At 35.2% G+C, this 15,144-nt stretch overlaps 2 protein-coding genes across 2 annotated transcripts; one reads left to right on the forward strand and one right to left on the reverse strand.

Moving 5' to 3' along the window:
* The first annotated feature begins 3,447 nt into the window (after positions 1–3,447).
* LOC116172556 (protein takeout-like) lies at positions 3,448–5,185 on the forward strand. Its single transcript, XM_031489789.1, has 5 exons — positions 3,448–3,574; positions 3,621–3,861; positions 3,911–4,044; positions 4,092–4,241; positions 4,285–5,185. The coding sequence occupies exons 1-5, from the start codon at positions 3,502–3,504 to the stop codon at positions 4,434–4,436; spliced, it is 750 nt and encodes a 249-aa protein (XP_031345649.1). The 5' UTR covers positions 3,448–3,501; the 3' UTR covers positions 4,437–5,185.
* A 6,098-nt stretch (positions 5,186–11,283) lies between these two features.
* LOC116172325 lies at positions 11,284–12,477 on the reverse strand. The gene is made up of 2 exons (XM_031489517.1): positions 11,794–12,477; positions 11,284–11,738 (listed from the first exon to the last, which is right to left on the reverse strand). The coding sequence occupies exons 1-2, from the start codon at positions 11,923–11,925 to the stop codon at positions 11,400–11,402; spliced, it is 471 nt and encodes a 156-aa protein (XP_031345377.1). The 5' UTR covers positions 11,926–12,477; the 3' UTR covers positions 11,284–11,399.
* Between the last annotated feature and the right edge of the window lie 2,667 nt (positions 12,478–15,144).

Below are 15,144 nucleotides of genomic sequence, written 5' to 3' on the forward strand. Positions count from 1 at the left end.
AACTAGTAGCCCAATCTTGGAACTGTTTGAAATTATGGATTCTACAGGCCACATTCTATAAGAAAAAATTTTTTCCGGGTCGATCTGAGACAATTTTTTTGAGAGCCTCAAAAAAAGGCAGTGTATTATAACCTTCCTTTTTTACCAAAAATCGACTGCACCAAAATTTCTCGGGAAAACACTTTTTCTTATTAATTTTGGTGCGTAGAATCCAAAACAATTCGTACTTTTTCGATCAGACTTCTCAATCAAAAGTTATAGACTAGAAACCAATTTCGAAAAAAAATTCAAAGGGCTGTAACTTTTGAACTAGTAGCCCAATCTTGGAACTGTTTGAAATTATGGATTCTACAGGCCACATTCTATAAGAAAATTTTTTTTCCGGGTCGATCTGAGACAATTTTTTTTTCGGGGCTCAAAGAAAGGCAGTGTATAACCTTCCTTTTTTACCAAAAATCGACTGCACCAAAATTTCTCGGGAAAACACTTTTTCTTATTAATTTTGGTGCGTAGAATCCAAACAATTCGTACTTTTTCGATCAGACTTCTCAATCAAAAGTTATAGACTAGAAACAAATTTCGAAAGAAAATTCAAAGGGCTGTAACTTTTGAACTAGTAGCCCAATCTTCGAACTGTTTGAAATTATGGATTCTACAGAGCACATTCTATAAGAAAATGTTTTTCCCGGTCGATCTGAGACAATTTTTTTTTCGGGGCTCAAAAAAAGGCAGTGTATAACCTTCCTTTTTTACCAAAAATCGACTACACCAAAATTTCTCGGGAAAACACTTTTCTTATTAATTTTGGTGCGTAGAATCCAAAACAATTCGTACTTTTTCGATCAGACTTCTCAATCAAAAGTTATAGACTAGAAACTAGGGAATGCAATACCGGGATTACGGGATCTCGAAATACCGGGATCCCGCAGCATTTTTGCGAGATTAATCCCGCACATAAATCGAGGGATTTGCGGGACTGAGGAATTTGTCGACCAAGGGGACGACTCTGTTTACTTTGTTAATGAAACTGATAACGGCGAATTATTTTTTAAATAATTGTTAAACTTTTTTCGTTAAAAATGTACTATGATTTTTGAGGCACTTTAGAAGACTTTTTGTGCTTTACAGGTAAGGTTTTTTTGAGTTCTAAGTTAGGCCGAAGGTACTTTTTTGTTAAATATTGTGATAATTAGCGATTTATTTTAATACAGAAGTTAACCGCACAGAATTGCTTATTTGCCAATTTATTTAAAGTTTTGCGAGATCCCGCAAATACCGGGATCCCGCGGGATTAACATCTAACAATCCCGCAAATACCGGGATTGAGATTTTGCTGCGGGATTGCATTCCCTAGTCCGCACTGTTAAAAGCGCCTTAAAAATAGGCAAACCACGTAAAATACCCTAAATAAATTCTCCCTGGGTATTTGACAATTCCCTTCAACCTTCCTAGATGTAAGAATATACAAAACAAACCCTGGACATACATTTTTGACCCATTTTATGGGCGGGTATTGAAATGGTACCCTGCGCTTAAGAAACCCGCTATAGCAAGTGCCGTCCGGGGTTGCGGGGGTGGCGGCATAGTTGAAATTGAACCTTAGGGTGTCTAAGAACATCCTCTGAAAGTTTCATAAAGTTATCACAAAATGCAAGGTTGAAACCTATTTTGGCTCTTAACCCCTGCACTAGGGTCATTGTAGACATTTAGCAATGTGCGGCAGGAAAAGTGACACGTGCGGCCGGTAAAGTGACAGGGGACAGGAAAAGTAGACTGACCTGCCTCTGTCATAGAAACTAACATTTTCCTCACATAAAGTAGGCATGAAAATGAAGGTTTCATGACGATTTTGGGTAAATTAAATAAATCGAGGGTGTGGGTCATTAAAAGTGACTTTTCCAAGAAAGCTTGGTCACGTCAATTTAAGTTTTAATGAGGAAGTACGTATTTCACTGATAAAATTCAGTCGTTAGTCTCATCAGTCCTGTGGCCACAACTTAATTTTAAATGACATATTAAGTTGACAAAATATAATCCGGTGTTACCACGGGATTATATTTGATTCGAAATCGAAATCGTGGAGAAATACTGAGAAGGAAAGGAAACGGAATTAAATGTCGAAAAATGGAAGATGATGAGATTTAAGAAGAAGGAAGCAAGGAAAAGGGAGATAGAACGGAAGGAGGAAATGATAGAGAAAGTAAGAGAATTTAAATTTATTTAGGATTGAGGGATCGTTTTCTTTTAATGTATATATGATTTACAATAGCTTACCCAATCGTTTTAAGGAGTTACCTGTGAAGTTTTTTAATTGTAAATATAAAGATTTTTTGTTTAATGAACAATGTACATTTGGAAGGTAAACTAGCTTGTCACTACTAGATGGAATAACATATTCAGATAGATATTACTTTTTACAACGCGTTTTCCAGAAGAACATTTACTTGCGACTTTGATTTTGTTTGTTGATATATATTGAGGTCGGATTGAAAAGCAGACGTTGATCTGAATCCCACCTTACGGTTTAAAACTGTAGTAGTTCACATTAAGCATTTAATTTATTTTATTTGTTTTTCTCTTTACACTAATTTTTTCTTCTTTCTTTAATAATTTTTTTTTAAATAAAATTTTTACAATTCTCTTTAATTGCTTTTTTAATCGTAACTGTCTCATTTGTTATATGGCTACTGCAGTTGTTAAATAAAGGCCTATTATTATTATTATTATGGTCAGTGTTCTTTGCGTTTGGGTTGAATACGAGTGGGTTGTGATAACGTGGTGTGCTTCTGTGAAGAAGGAGTTTTGTGTTTTTTAATTGTATTTATGGTGTTTCTTTGTTCCTGAAGTCGTATGGTGTGTTTCTGTGAAGAAGGAGTTATGTGTTTTTTAACTTAATAATTATTATTATTATTATTATTATTATTATACCAAATACAATGAAATAATGGGGCAAATGCACAAATAAGGAGATTAAGGAAAAAGGGAGAAGTGGCGATGAGACAGGTGTGATGGGTAATAGGAGAGGAAATCCAAAATGAAGTTCAGGATAACGAAACACCTTTTTTGAGGGGTGTTGATGTATGAACGGAGATATGGGGATGAAAAGAAGGGGATGAACATTACAAATCGGAAGGAAAGAAAAATAAAGGAAATGCAGACTGTGTGGAAAGAAAGATATAGGAATGTAAAGAAATAGAACGGACAAGGGGTGGCAGAAAGAAATTCGGGACGGACAGAAAATTGATGAAAAACGGAATAAATAAGCGAAGTGATGCAGAAGATTTGATTTACATCTATTTAATTGAATTTATTATAAAAGATAAATAAAGGATTTCTTTCGATTGACGTAAGTGCAATACGCGAATTTTCTCAATTGTCTACTCATCACTTGCAACAAAAGCAAAACACTTTTGACGATTTGCCAATGCGAAATTGAACACATTTGCATGACGTGCAGCTTATCCCTCAATTTTATTTAGTTATTCTGTAATAATAACCACAATGCGAAGCATCGCACTTACAGCTGTAATTTTCGTAATTGCAACAAGCGCAAATGAGGAAAGCGTTACCTTACGTAAGCACCTACTAACCCACAATTTTCGCTAATCGTTTTCTTTTAGCATCTTTCCTGCGAGTTTGTCACCAAAGTGATCCAAAATTGAATGAATGCATTAAGGAGGCGGTTCAGAAAATCAAACCATTACTTGCTGATGGCTTACCGGAATTCGACATACCGAGCCTGGAACCCTTGCACATATCCGAAATTCTGATTGATCATGGTGCTGGAGCTCTTGCGCTAAAATCCACGTATACTGATATTAAAGTGTACGGACCCTCGCAATTTGTGCTTAAAAGCGTGAAGTATAGTAAAACTGCGTTAATCGCCCAATTAAAATTACGATGTTTGCAGAATTGATCTGAAGAAGGATCGTGTACGATTAAAATTGTGGTTACCTCACCTACGAGTCGTGAGCCAATATTCAATGAACGGACGTATGCTAATGATGCCAATTTCCGGAAAAGGAGAAAGCTGTGGAAATTACAGTAATAAGAAAAATATTAGAATTTTCAATAATTGCTCCGTCTTTTAGGTAACATTGATGTCACGGTAACCTTGCAGGGGCAACGAATCACTAAACACGGAGACGTGTACTTCAATATCAAAGATTTTTATGTTGATTTCGTTCTTGGCCACGCGACAATTAAGTTAGAGAATTTATTTAACGGCGACAAGCATCTTGGTAAGTGCGCTTCCTATTGAATTAGCTAATCTCTAACCCCCAGGTGATACAATGAACTCATTCCTAAATGATAACTGGCAAAATGTGGCCAAAGAGATTAAGCCAGTTTTAGAAGATAACGTTGCTAAGATATTCAAGAAGATGGCTAACAGGATATTTAGTAAATACCCCTTGAATGTGATCCTACCAGATTAAGTGGGGCGTTGTAAATAAATCCCCAAACCTTTAAAATAGTACTGCATGTTGTTATAACACTAGATATACGTATTAGTAACTCAACTAAAATAATATATGGTCATATCAAGGTTTTCTGAATGACCAGTGGTCCACCTTCTATCTTCTATTACACATTTCAATAAAATTTAACCACTTAATAATTGTCCTTAGCTTAAAAATTACTGTCAAAGAAAATGATGTCGTATTCATGTTCACCAATGTAATCAATCGAGATACTTAAATGCCAACTCGTGGAAAGCTCAAAAGGTCGGAATTGGATGCAATTGGATTAAAACCATAAGTGGGATATGTTGATATAATGAACTATTCATAGTTGAATAACACCCCAAAAAGAAACATTGAAAATTCACCAAAAATTTTTGTCATCATGGGATTTGAAGTACAAAGACGTATTTTGAGTATTTCCAAATGCAAATATTTACTCTTTGACGGAACAAATCTACGAAACAGTAATCGCACTATGATCGCTGTCCACTTTTACAACAGCAGAATAAACTGTTTACGATTTTGAACCAAAACCACGACATTTTGTCATCATGTCAATAATAATAATGATTTGTTGGCGTAGTAAGAGCTAATGCTTTTAAAGTAAGTACCTCTTCTTTATTTTCTTTGTTTTTTTGTTTAGTTGAATACTTTTTTTCTCCTCTAGTAATACATGCAGTAATGGGGTTAAGTGGAAGAGCGGACTGTGGCATTGCTGCAGTGCCGAACTTCGCCCTTAATGTACTGAAATAAATCTTTGTTTTTTTTTAAATAATAAAGGCAATATTATTATTATTATTTATTTATTTTGCAACTATTTATATACAACAATTTATATTTAGAATTAAATTCAAAATTACAATTGGTTGAATTCTAAACTCAATTCATCAGATATGTGAACATTCGAAGCTCCCGAAGACGATGAAAGTTTCATTAAATTTCATTGTTTTGCAAACTGGGTATTTGCCTGCGGGTGCTCTCCACCAACTGTAGATCTTCTTTTTATTCTATAAAGAAGCATCTACGACCTACGCATCTTCCAGCTGCATTTCATGATTTCCAGGCAATTTATAAAAAAAACTGAAAAGTCACCAGGTTAGTACACCTTGCTCGGGGATGGCGCCCAGATGACGCCGACCCCACATCATGTAGCCCCGTCTCTAAAGTGCACTGCAAGCGTTCTTGTACGGGGCCGCATTTGCTGCCAGCCAACCAGCCAGCCGCCCAAAGTGAGATTACTGCCTTTTTACAAATAAACTTGCAAAAATGCGCTAAATATCTGTCACGAGCAGTATGAGATGGGTGCAGTGCTGCATATTTGCGAACCATACGCCATACCCAACTAGTTTAGGTCTTTGAAATTTCCTTTTGTTAATGTCAACTCTCGAGGTACTTCTGTTTTAGTGATCAGTAACGTAATTTTCATAAATTCTACTAAATCTTCTACATCACTTACCTTCAAATTGAGTAATTCTTGCCTCCGCGACAAGCTCCAGTAATCCCTCACTCACCTGAAAACAAAAAATGATAGCAACCAAACGTATGACAACAAAACTCTTACTTTTTGCATTATCTAATCCTCGTCATTTACTGTTGTAAGAAAAATAACTTGAGATAGTGTTAGAAAAGCTAGATAAAATTAAAACAGAGTAGGGATGCATAAGAATTAATAAGAACAAAACAAACGCTATGAAACTGGTAGTGTAGGAGGTTATAACTAGGGATGGGCGATAGCTGTTTTCACCTATCGATAAGTATCGGGTACTTACCTATCGATATATTTTACTTATCGATATGCCGATAATTATCGAAATATCGATGGTTATCGATATATCGATACCTATCGATATATCGATAACGATCGATATATCGATCGATATATCGATAACTATCGATATATCGATAACTATCGAAATATCGATAAATCGATAACTATCGATAGTTATCGATATATCGATAGTTATCGGCATATCGATAAGTAAAATATATCGATAGTTCTAGATATATCGATAGTTATCGATATATGAATACTATCGATATATCGATACCTATCGATATATCGATAACGATCGATATATCGATAACTATCGATATATCGATAACTATCGAAATATCGATAAATCGATAACTATCGATAGTTATCGATATATCGATAGTTATCGGCATATCGATAAGTAAAATATATCGATATATCGATAGTTATCGATATATATCGATATGTCGATAGTTATCGATATATCGATATGTCGAAGTTATCGCTAGGGATGGGCGATAACTGTTTTCATCTATCAATATAAGTATCGGGTAGGTAATTGCAGAAGTGCATCAAAATTACCGATAATTTTTTTGAAAGCATGTCTAAAAACTGCATGAGTTTACTTTTATATTTTGGTGAAAGAGCCCGACAAGACAAGAGGGCTCTGTTAACAAAATATGAAAATAACCGAATGCAGTTCTTGCAACTTTAATGGAGTTACCAATTTACCATATTAACTGTGCAATTATCGCAGGGCTCTTTAGCTTTCTACAATGCAATTACCGCTGTAATTAAGCGGTAATTGCACGCCTCATTTGAGAGAAATATTCGACGTATCGATAGTTATCGACAGGGATAGTTATCTTATCGAGTTTTATTAATAAAATCCATTTTCCGGTTTATTCTCCTGTAAAGTGACTATTAATAGTTACTCGACGTTTCTTTGCCACCTTTATCAAGAGTTTTTTGTTAGATTTCGTAAATGTCAATCAATTGAAACTGTATATCTAAATTTGAAGTGTTCTTAGCTTTTTCTGTTTTTTTGTGACTGGTCCTCTGTAACCATCAATCAGATACCGATACATAGGCCATGGTTACACCCTTTGATTGTCTTCTTTATTTTATCTAAAGAGTAGCCATTTTGATGCAACATTATGTTCAAGTTTTTGAAGTGCTTCTTTTTTTGAGCAATCGTCAGTAAGACGATTTAAGAACTAATTATTCACGAATACTATTGTTTACAAATGAGTAACAAATAAAATATTGTACATTATACGCCAGGTAATAGTTTTTACTGGCTCTAGGAGATGACAGGCTCGCCTAACTGCTCGCCAGTCAACTTCTCCTATCGCCAGTAAAAACTCACTTACCTGGCTAATAATGTAAAATACTATTTCTATGGAGTGTTCTAATGTACGGTAGTGAAACGTGGACTACACATTAAGAGATCCGGAAAGGTTAGAAGCTTTTAAAATGTGGAGAAATATGAAGAAGAATGATGAACCTGAAAAGGGTGGGTATGATAAGTAATATAGAAGTATGCATAGCAGAAAACCAATAATGATGAAGAATACATTATTCAAAAACGTTCTTTGTATACATTATGGTTAACAATATGATTGTAAAACTTTTAAAAGAGCGTTTTAAGCGATGGTTCACATAGAACTTATATTGAATTGAATTTTAGAAAATTCGACAATATAATTCTTTTTAAAATAAGGTGCTTAACCTGCCTTTTAATTAAGATAATGACAGAACTTACCCTTTTCACGTGGAATATAAATGTTAAAAGTTGCTGAAGTGTCTTCCTTGTTGAATTAATTCGTATATCAATGTATTAAAAAATCAAACAAAGCGTACAACTGTTATTTGGGTGAAGAGAACTATAAGCTCATTTCTTCGATTCGATTTCTTCGATTTTACCTAGACAAAAACTAAGAACAGATGAAGATAGTTTCGCAATTATGGTGCATAATTCTATGTGTGGCGAAAGTCTCATCAAGTTACTTGGTGGTCTAAATAGTACGTCGGATACATGGCTAGAATGGAGAAAATACGGCACTTTTTGATTGGAATGTGCCACTTTCTGTAATAATAGTTAATACCAAAAGGCAACTTTTAAGATAGGGAGCCACTCGAAAATCCGTGCAGGAGACCAAAATGGTGGGCGTCAAAATGGCGCCATTAGCCGCAATATATTTTTTTGTGTCTCTGCTCCTAATAGTCCGATTTTAATTTTCTTTTTTTTTTATTGAAAGCCCTTACGACGAGGAAACTGTTTTGCTATATAAATAACATTTATCTCTAAAACTTAAGGATTTAGCACAATTTTAAAAAAAAGTGTTTTTTTTACGAATTTGAATCACAAGTACGCTCTTAATTGTGCAATATCCCGGTCTTTTCGACAAAAAAGGCCATCGTTTAGAAATTCAATCGATACAACCCCAAAACTCCTTGTATCTACCCTGCAAGTTCGGAAAATTTCAATCAGCCGTGTTTTTTTTTTGAAAAAATGCGCCATATTTTTTCATCAGGCATGAGATCAAGCATTATGAAAATTGAAAGGAAAAGCCTCGTAAATTTTTTCTCTGAAAAACAGAAAATACACTGCTTTTAAAGTAATTAAAGAAACACTCAGTATATCAACTTTAAACTCTTACTCTCGCTCTTACTCAGATCATGGGTTTTTTCGAGGGTTTTCTCTCGGGTTTTCTTTAAGAATATTAACGGAATATTATGATTTCCAAGTTTTAGATACCTATTTATATAAGTTGAATCATTTTTATTATACAGGGAATCCAGCTTCTGTAAACGGACGATAGAGCCTTAATGGTTGAGATTAATGGGAACGGTTTGTTGGTACGAGAAGAAGAGTTGATATGTTTTATAGGTATCCCCGGGTATCCCTTAACAAAAGAATTATTTTTGTAGGTCTTATCGGTTTTTTTCGTAATGCTAACCGCGAGGCTAACCGTTTTCCGGATATGCTTTTTATACAGGGTGAAAATTTTATTTTCAACACATTTTTTAAAGAAGCTTTTTATGACATCCATAATTATAAAAAGTTTGCTACCAATCCACGTACATTCAATTTGGAGTCAGCGTCAGTAGCATACTTCTGCACAGTCAAAGGGGGCATACTGTTTTTAAATAGGAAGCACTATTTTCTTGACGTAGTGAATTATTTGTCCATACAAACTGATACAATGAAAACTCGTATTTCAAATAATTGAATTTTAATATTTCTTTAGCTAATCGACTTCGAATCGTATAGACCGTTTCATCATCAGACCTTAAGAGTCCGAATATTGTGCTGAATAATACAAATCCAAACATATTAACATTTGACGTGGACAAATTACATACATAAAAATCGGGTTGAGCTTACTTGTGATTCAAATTCGTAAAAAAAACACTTTTTTTAAATTGTGCTAAATCCTTAAGTTTTTGAGATAAATGTTATATAGCAAAATAGTTTCCTCGTCACAAGAGCTTTCAATAAAAAAAAAGAAAATTAAAATCGGACTATTAGGAGCAGAGATACAAAACAATATATTGCGGCTAATGGCGACATTTTGACGGCCACCATTTTGGTTTCCTGCACGGATTTTCCAATCAAAAAGTGCACTTCTTTGGCGTACCCAACGTACTAAAAGAAAGTATTATAGCGTATCGATGCGATGGACAGAAGGAAAGACGTTACAACGTAAAAGGTCCCACTTTCATAGGTAGGCTAAAGTTAAAAAATAAGTTGCTTCCTAGCGCTCTCTAGCATAGTTTCTCAACCCCTATTCCTTATGGGCAAATGCCACATAATCAAATTTCTAAGGAAAAGAACGCCTTTTTGTTTGCATCCGCTCCTCTCTAACACCGTATTTAGGGGATCTACAAGGTCGTTAAATTAAGCGACTGAGTTTTATGTCATTAGAAGAATGCCTGACAACACTCATTTGAAGTATAATTTACAAATTAACTGCAAGTTCACCTTGTAAGCGCACGTAGGTAATTTCATTATAGCCCATTAAAATTTTTATTGTGGGACTCCAGGTTGTCGGTTTTTTCAAACACATTTTAGCATATGCATGATTAATACAGTCAGTATTTCATTAGCAAAGTTTAAAATTATCGATCTCAACTCAAAGTAGACCAGAGTCTGCACATCTACACTACCTATAGCAGAAAGCTTTCACTGAAAATTTGAAGTCTCCTAGCTATTGTAATTGCTGAGATCTCGGCTGGACAGTCAGCCTAACGAATATAATAGCGTATTTTTTTTCAAAAATTCGCTTAAAATACGATAAGCCTTTCAATCCAGCGCCAACATTCCAATCTTTTGTTATTTTTACTTTAGGTTGTGTTCATTTCGTGTTGGGTTATTTCTTCACGCCCTAGTGTCAAAAATCTTCTTTTGCTATAATTTTGTGACAATGATTGATCTGTTAATCAAAGGATATTCAAGGCGAACATTTTGTCTGGAACACTGGATATCTTCAAAACAAAATTTTATTTAGAGAAGATGTATAGCGAAGGTTAAAAGTGATCCGGATTTCTGTTATTATTTATTGAACATTTTAATTATTGCCGAATGATCGCAATTTATAACGTCGACTGGATTGTAACCATTAATTACATTACAAGGGTCAAGAGCATGGGCACGGGAATAAAAAGCCAATTCCCTACTGTATTGAATATTAATTTGGTCTAATTGATTAATTAGGTTAAAATCGAAAATGGGGGCGGAAGAGAAAACCGCGATTTCCCATATTTGGGCTAAAATGTTGCTAAAAATTCCCATTTGCCTACGTTTTTCAAAGTACCAATTATTGTGGTTAAAACAAATGTCCCCAAAATATCGAACTCTTATCATCGTTCTGGTGTTTAAATTTTTGGGTCAAAGCCAGCTGTCTTCACTCCGGTTTTCATTGTACTCTTTGGTTCACATATCATTCTTATGTGTTTCTACATTACACTACTTATACAATAACTTTTCGAAGAATACACTATGGATTTAATTAGTAAGCTAAATTAAGCAGATAAAAAATGAAACCATTTTTGGGCGAGAAATATGTTTTTTATTGCATGTTGTATACTAGATTTATTTTCCAAATTAATTTGCAAAAAGTCCAAAAAAGGTCAATTGGGTGTGTACGATAAATCAATAATCCTAATTGAGGTTTCCATCATTCATAATTATTCTCGGTAAGACAGACCGTTATTATATAAACCATTTTGCATACATTCGGTTCGGGTTTCGATAATTCCAAACAGTCTTTCGCTAATACGTTCGATATATGAGGCGCTGCCGCCAGCGCGTTAAGATTAATTTGGTCCTCAGACGTCAATAACCCCAAATTCCGAAAGAGGCATCTCATGTAACAGTGAAACGTATCTTCGTCGGGAAGATGCAGTTGCCTGAACATTATCCTGGGAATCTTGGGATCAACTTTGGTTTCATTAACGCATAAATCCACATACGGCTCGTTATTCTTTTCCCATGCTTCCCGAACGTTATCTTTTAGCTAAAATTCAATTATTACTTACACTAAAAGAAATAACACGTTCAAAAAGCCGAACCTTCTGTGTCGAAGCTGCAATCACCAAGAAGAGTAGCACGTTTAAGATTTTCATGGTTATCTGTACGCTCCGAACTCGGTCTCGGATTAAACAAATTTGCGCTACGATTGTGGACCTTTTAATTGCGTTCATTTTTAGTAATTCTCGACGGTTCACATAACCACACAATGTCTATACAAATATGTGGTATAAATTAACATACTTATGTTATACAGTAGATATGATCTAAATATGGTAACGTGTTGTGCTATAAAGTGGATTATCTTAACGATCTCTGATCTGCAGTTGTTCTACAGAAATTATATTTCCTACTTAAAATTTAATTTAATTCTGGGGTAATTGTACCGATGCTTTTATAATAGAGGATACCTATCGGATTAACTTTTATTTTGCAACAGCCTCACCTATCTTAGCTTGTTTCATATTTTTTGTAACGCAAGGCGAACATTTGAGCCTAGGTTTCGTATTTGTTACACCACATTTAAGTTATTCAATAATGCAACACGCACGAAATTTATGTTACAGTTACGCTACTGTTGCATATTTACGTTTGCCAGGACCAGTTGTTTTCCAAAACGCTTAGAAGACTACGTCGGGGGTTAATTTTAATAGGGAGATGCTACCACTAGGTAGTATAGGCTAACGTTGGCTGTGGTAAACGAAATAATAACAATGTCAATATCATTTAAGGTTGTAAATTAAATTAATAAATATTGAAGAATACAACGTAAATACAACAATTTTGAATACAATGTTTTATATTCCGTTTATTTAAATTTAAACTTTGAGATGTATGAAAGCACAAGAAACGTCAGACCTTTATGTTAAATACCTACAGTTTATAAGACTTTAAATTCGTTGCATTAAGTTTTACGACTGCATCGCGCTTTAGTGCAGGGGTTAAGAGCCAAAATAGGTTTCAACCTTGCATTTTGTGATAACTATGAAACTTTCAGAGGATGTTCTAGACACCCTAAGGTTCAATTTCAGGTATGCCGCCACCCCCGCAACCCCGAACGGCACTTGTTTTAGCGGGTTTCTTAAGCGCAAGGTAGCATTTCAATACCCGCCCATAAAATGTACCTTCGGCCTAACTTAGAACTCAAAAAAACCTTACCTGCAAAGTACAAAAAGTCTTCTAAAGTGCCTCAAAAATCATAGTACATTTTTATCGAAAAAAGTTTAACAATTATTTAAAAAATAATTCTCCGTTATCAGTTTCATTAACAAAGTAAACAGAGTCGTCCCCTTGGTCGACAAATTCCTCAGTCTCGCAAATCCCGCGGGATTAATCTCGCAAAAATGCTGCGGGATCCCAGTATTTTGGGATCCCGCAATCCCGGTATTGCATTCCCTAGTTTCTAGTCTATAACTTTTGATTGAGAAGTCTGATCGAAAAAGTACGAATTGTTTTGGATTCTACGCACCAAAATTAATAAGAAAAAGTGTTTTCCGGAGAAATTTTGGTGCAGTCGATTTTTGGTAAAAAAGGAAGGTTGTACACTGCCTTTTTTTGAGGCCCTAAAAAAAATTGTCTCAGATCGACCCGGGAAAAAATTTTCTTATAGAATGTGGCCTGTAGAATCCATAATTTCAAACAGTTCCAAGATTGGGCTACTAGTTCAAAAGTTACAGCCCCTTGAATTTTCTTTCGAAATTGGCTTAACTTTTGATTGAGAAGTCTAATCGAAAAAGTACGAATTGTTTTGGATTCTACGCTGTTCAGAAAAACTGGGATACTATAAACATCAGCAGGTTGAGTGATGATTTGAAATTAGAATCCAGTGTCGATACAGCAAGATATCTAGCCTGCCAATCATCAGTTTCTGGAGCGTGGCTCAATGTACTTCCTTGTAAAAATCTGGGAACACTACTGAATGATAATGTTTTTCGAATAGCACTGGCTCTACGTCTAGGTTGCACAATTTGTGAATCCCACCACTGTATGTGTGGCATGCTTGTTAACCGTCAAGGCACACATGGTCTATCTTGTCAGAAAAGTGCTGGAAGATTATCACGTCATCGCGAACTCAATTGCATTATTCAGAAAGCTCTTGTCTCAGCAAACATTCCTTCAACATTAGAACCCCTAGGACTATCAAGAACAGACGGAAAACGGGTAGATGGTATGACTCTGATCCCTTGGTCTCATGGTCTACACTTAATTTGGGATGCGACTTGTTCTGATACACTTGCCTCTTCTCGCTTGTCACTTTCCTCGCATTCCACTGGAGAGGTTGCGAGACAAACTGCTGCTAACAAGGTGAGGAAATATCAGGAAATTATCAATGCAGGTTACCAGTTTTTACCTTTCGCTGTTGAAACCCTTGGACCGTGGTGTACGGAAGCTATGCAATTTGTAAATACTTTAGGAAAGAAATTGAAAAATGCCACAGGAGAGCACCGTTCAAAAACATTTCTTATTCAAAAAATTAGTCTGGCCATTCAGCGCGGCAATGCCGCTGGTATTATGGGCACTTTCCCTTCTACAATATCTTTAAATGAAATTTTCTTCCTTTCTTAAATCTTGAAACCTTTTTTTTTATAGAAAGCTACTAAATAGAACCTTGATAAAGGCTAGCCCACCTACAATATTCATTTACATAACACAATTGTCTTAAGCAAATCCCAATCAATAAATTTGTTCATAAGAAAAATTGTTTTCCCGAAAAATTTTGGTGCAGTCGATTTTTGGTAAAAAAGGAAGGTTATACACTGCCTTTTTTTGAGGCCCTCAAAAAAAATTGTCTCAGATTGACCCGGGAAAAAATTTTTCTTGTAGAATGTGGCCTGTAGAATCCATAATTTCAATCAATTCTAAGATTGGGCTACTAGTTCAAAAGTTACAGCCCTTTGAATTTTCTTTCGAAATTGGTTTCTAGTCTATAACTTTTGATTGAGAAGTCTGATCGAAAAAGTGCGAATTGTTTTGGATTCTACGCACCAAAATTAATAAGAAAAAGTGTTTTCCCGAGAAATTTTGGTGCAGTCGATTTTTGTTAAAAAAGGAAGGTTGTACACTGCCTTTTTTTGAGGTCCTCAAAAAAAATTGTCTCAGATCGACCCTCTAGTGCGGACAGTAAAATCGTGACGGAGACCTCTTTTGGCTGCTCTATTGAATATTATATAGTTAACTATGCTCTAAAGTATTTATTGAGACTTTACAATGCCGAAAGGAAAGTTAACGATAACTACGGCACTAAAATTATTGAACCCTATCTTAAGTACACTCGCCTCCGCAGTCGCACAATTCGGTGCAGGTCACATCGGACTTGACAAAGCTGCATCTTTGTGTGCAACCTTTCTTACATCCACATTTTACTAAGATTACAAAAGCTTCTAGAACTGGAG

This window comes from Photinus pyralis, unplaced genomic scaffold (genome assembly GCF_008802855.1).
Source record: "Photinus pyralis isolate 1611_PpyrPB1 unplaced genomic scaffold, Ppyr1.3 Ppyr1.4_LG5, whole genome shotgun sequence".
NCBI classification, from domain to species: Eukaryota; Metazoa; Arthropoda; class Insecta; order Coleoptera; family Lampyridae; genus Photinus; species Photinus pyralis.

Bases quoted from the DNA above. Each gene is read 5' to 3' on its own strand.
- LOC116172556 (XM_031489789.1), top strand. From the start codon at position 3,502: ATGCGAAGCATCGCACTTACAGCTGTAATTTTCGTAATTGCAACAAGC. The intron at 3,575-3,620 runs GTAAGCACCTAC...GTTTTCTTTTAG, and splicing joins TGAGGAAAGCGTTACCTTAC to CATCTTTCCTGCGAGTTTGT. The intron at 3,862-3,910 runs GTATAGTAAAAC...CGATGTTTGCAG, and splicing joins TTTGTGCTTAAAAGCGTGAA to AATTGATCTGAAGAAGGATC.
- LOC116172325 (XM_031489517.1), bottom strand. From the start codon at position 11,925: ATGAACGCAATTAAAAGGTCCACAATCGTAGCGCAAATTTGTTTAATC. The intron at 11,739-11,793 runs GTTCGGCTTTTT...ATTGAATTTTAG, and splicing joins TTGCAGCTTCGACACAGAAG to CTAAAAGATAACGTTCGGGA.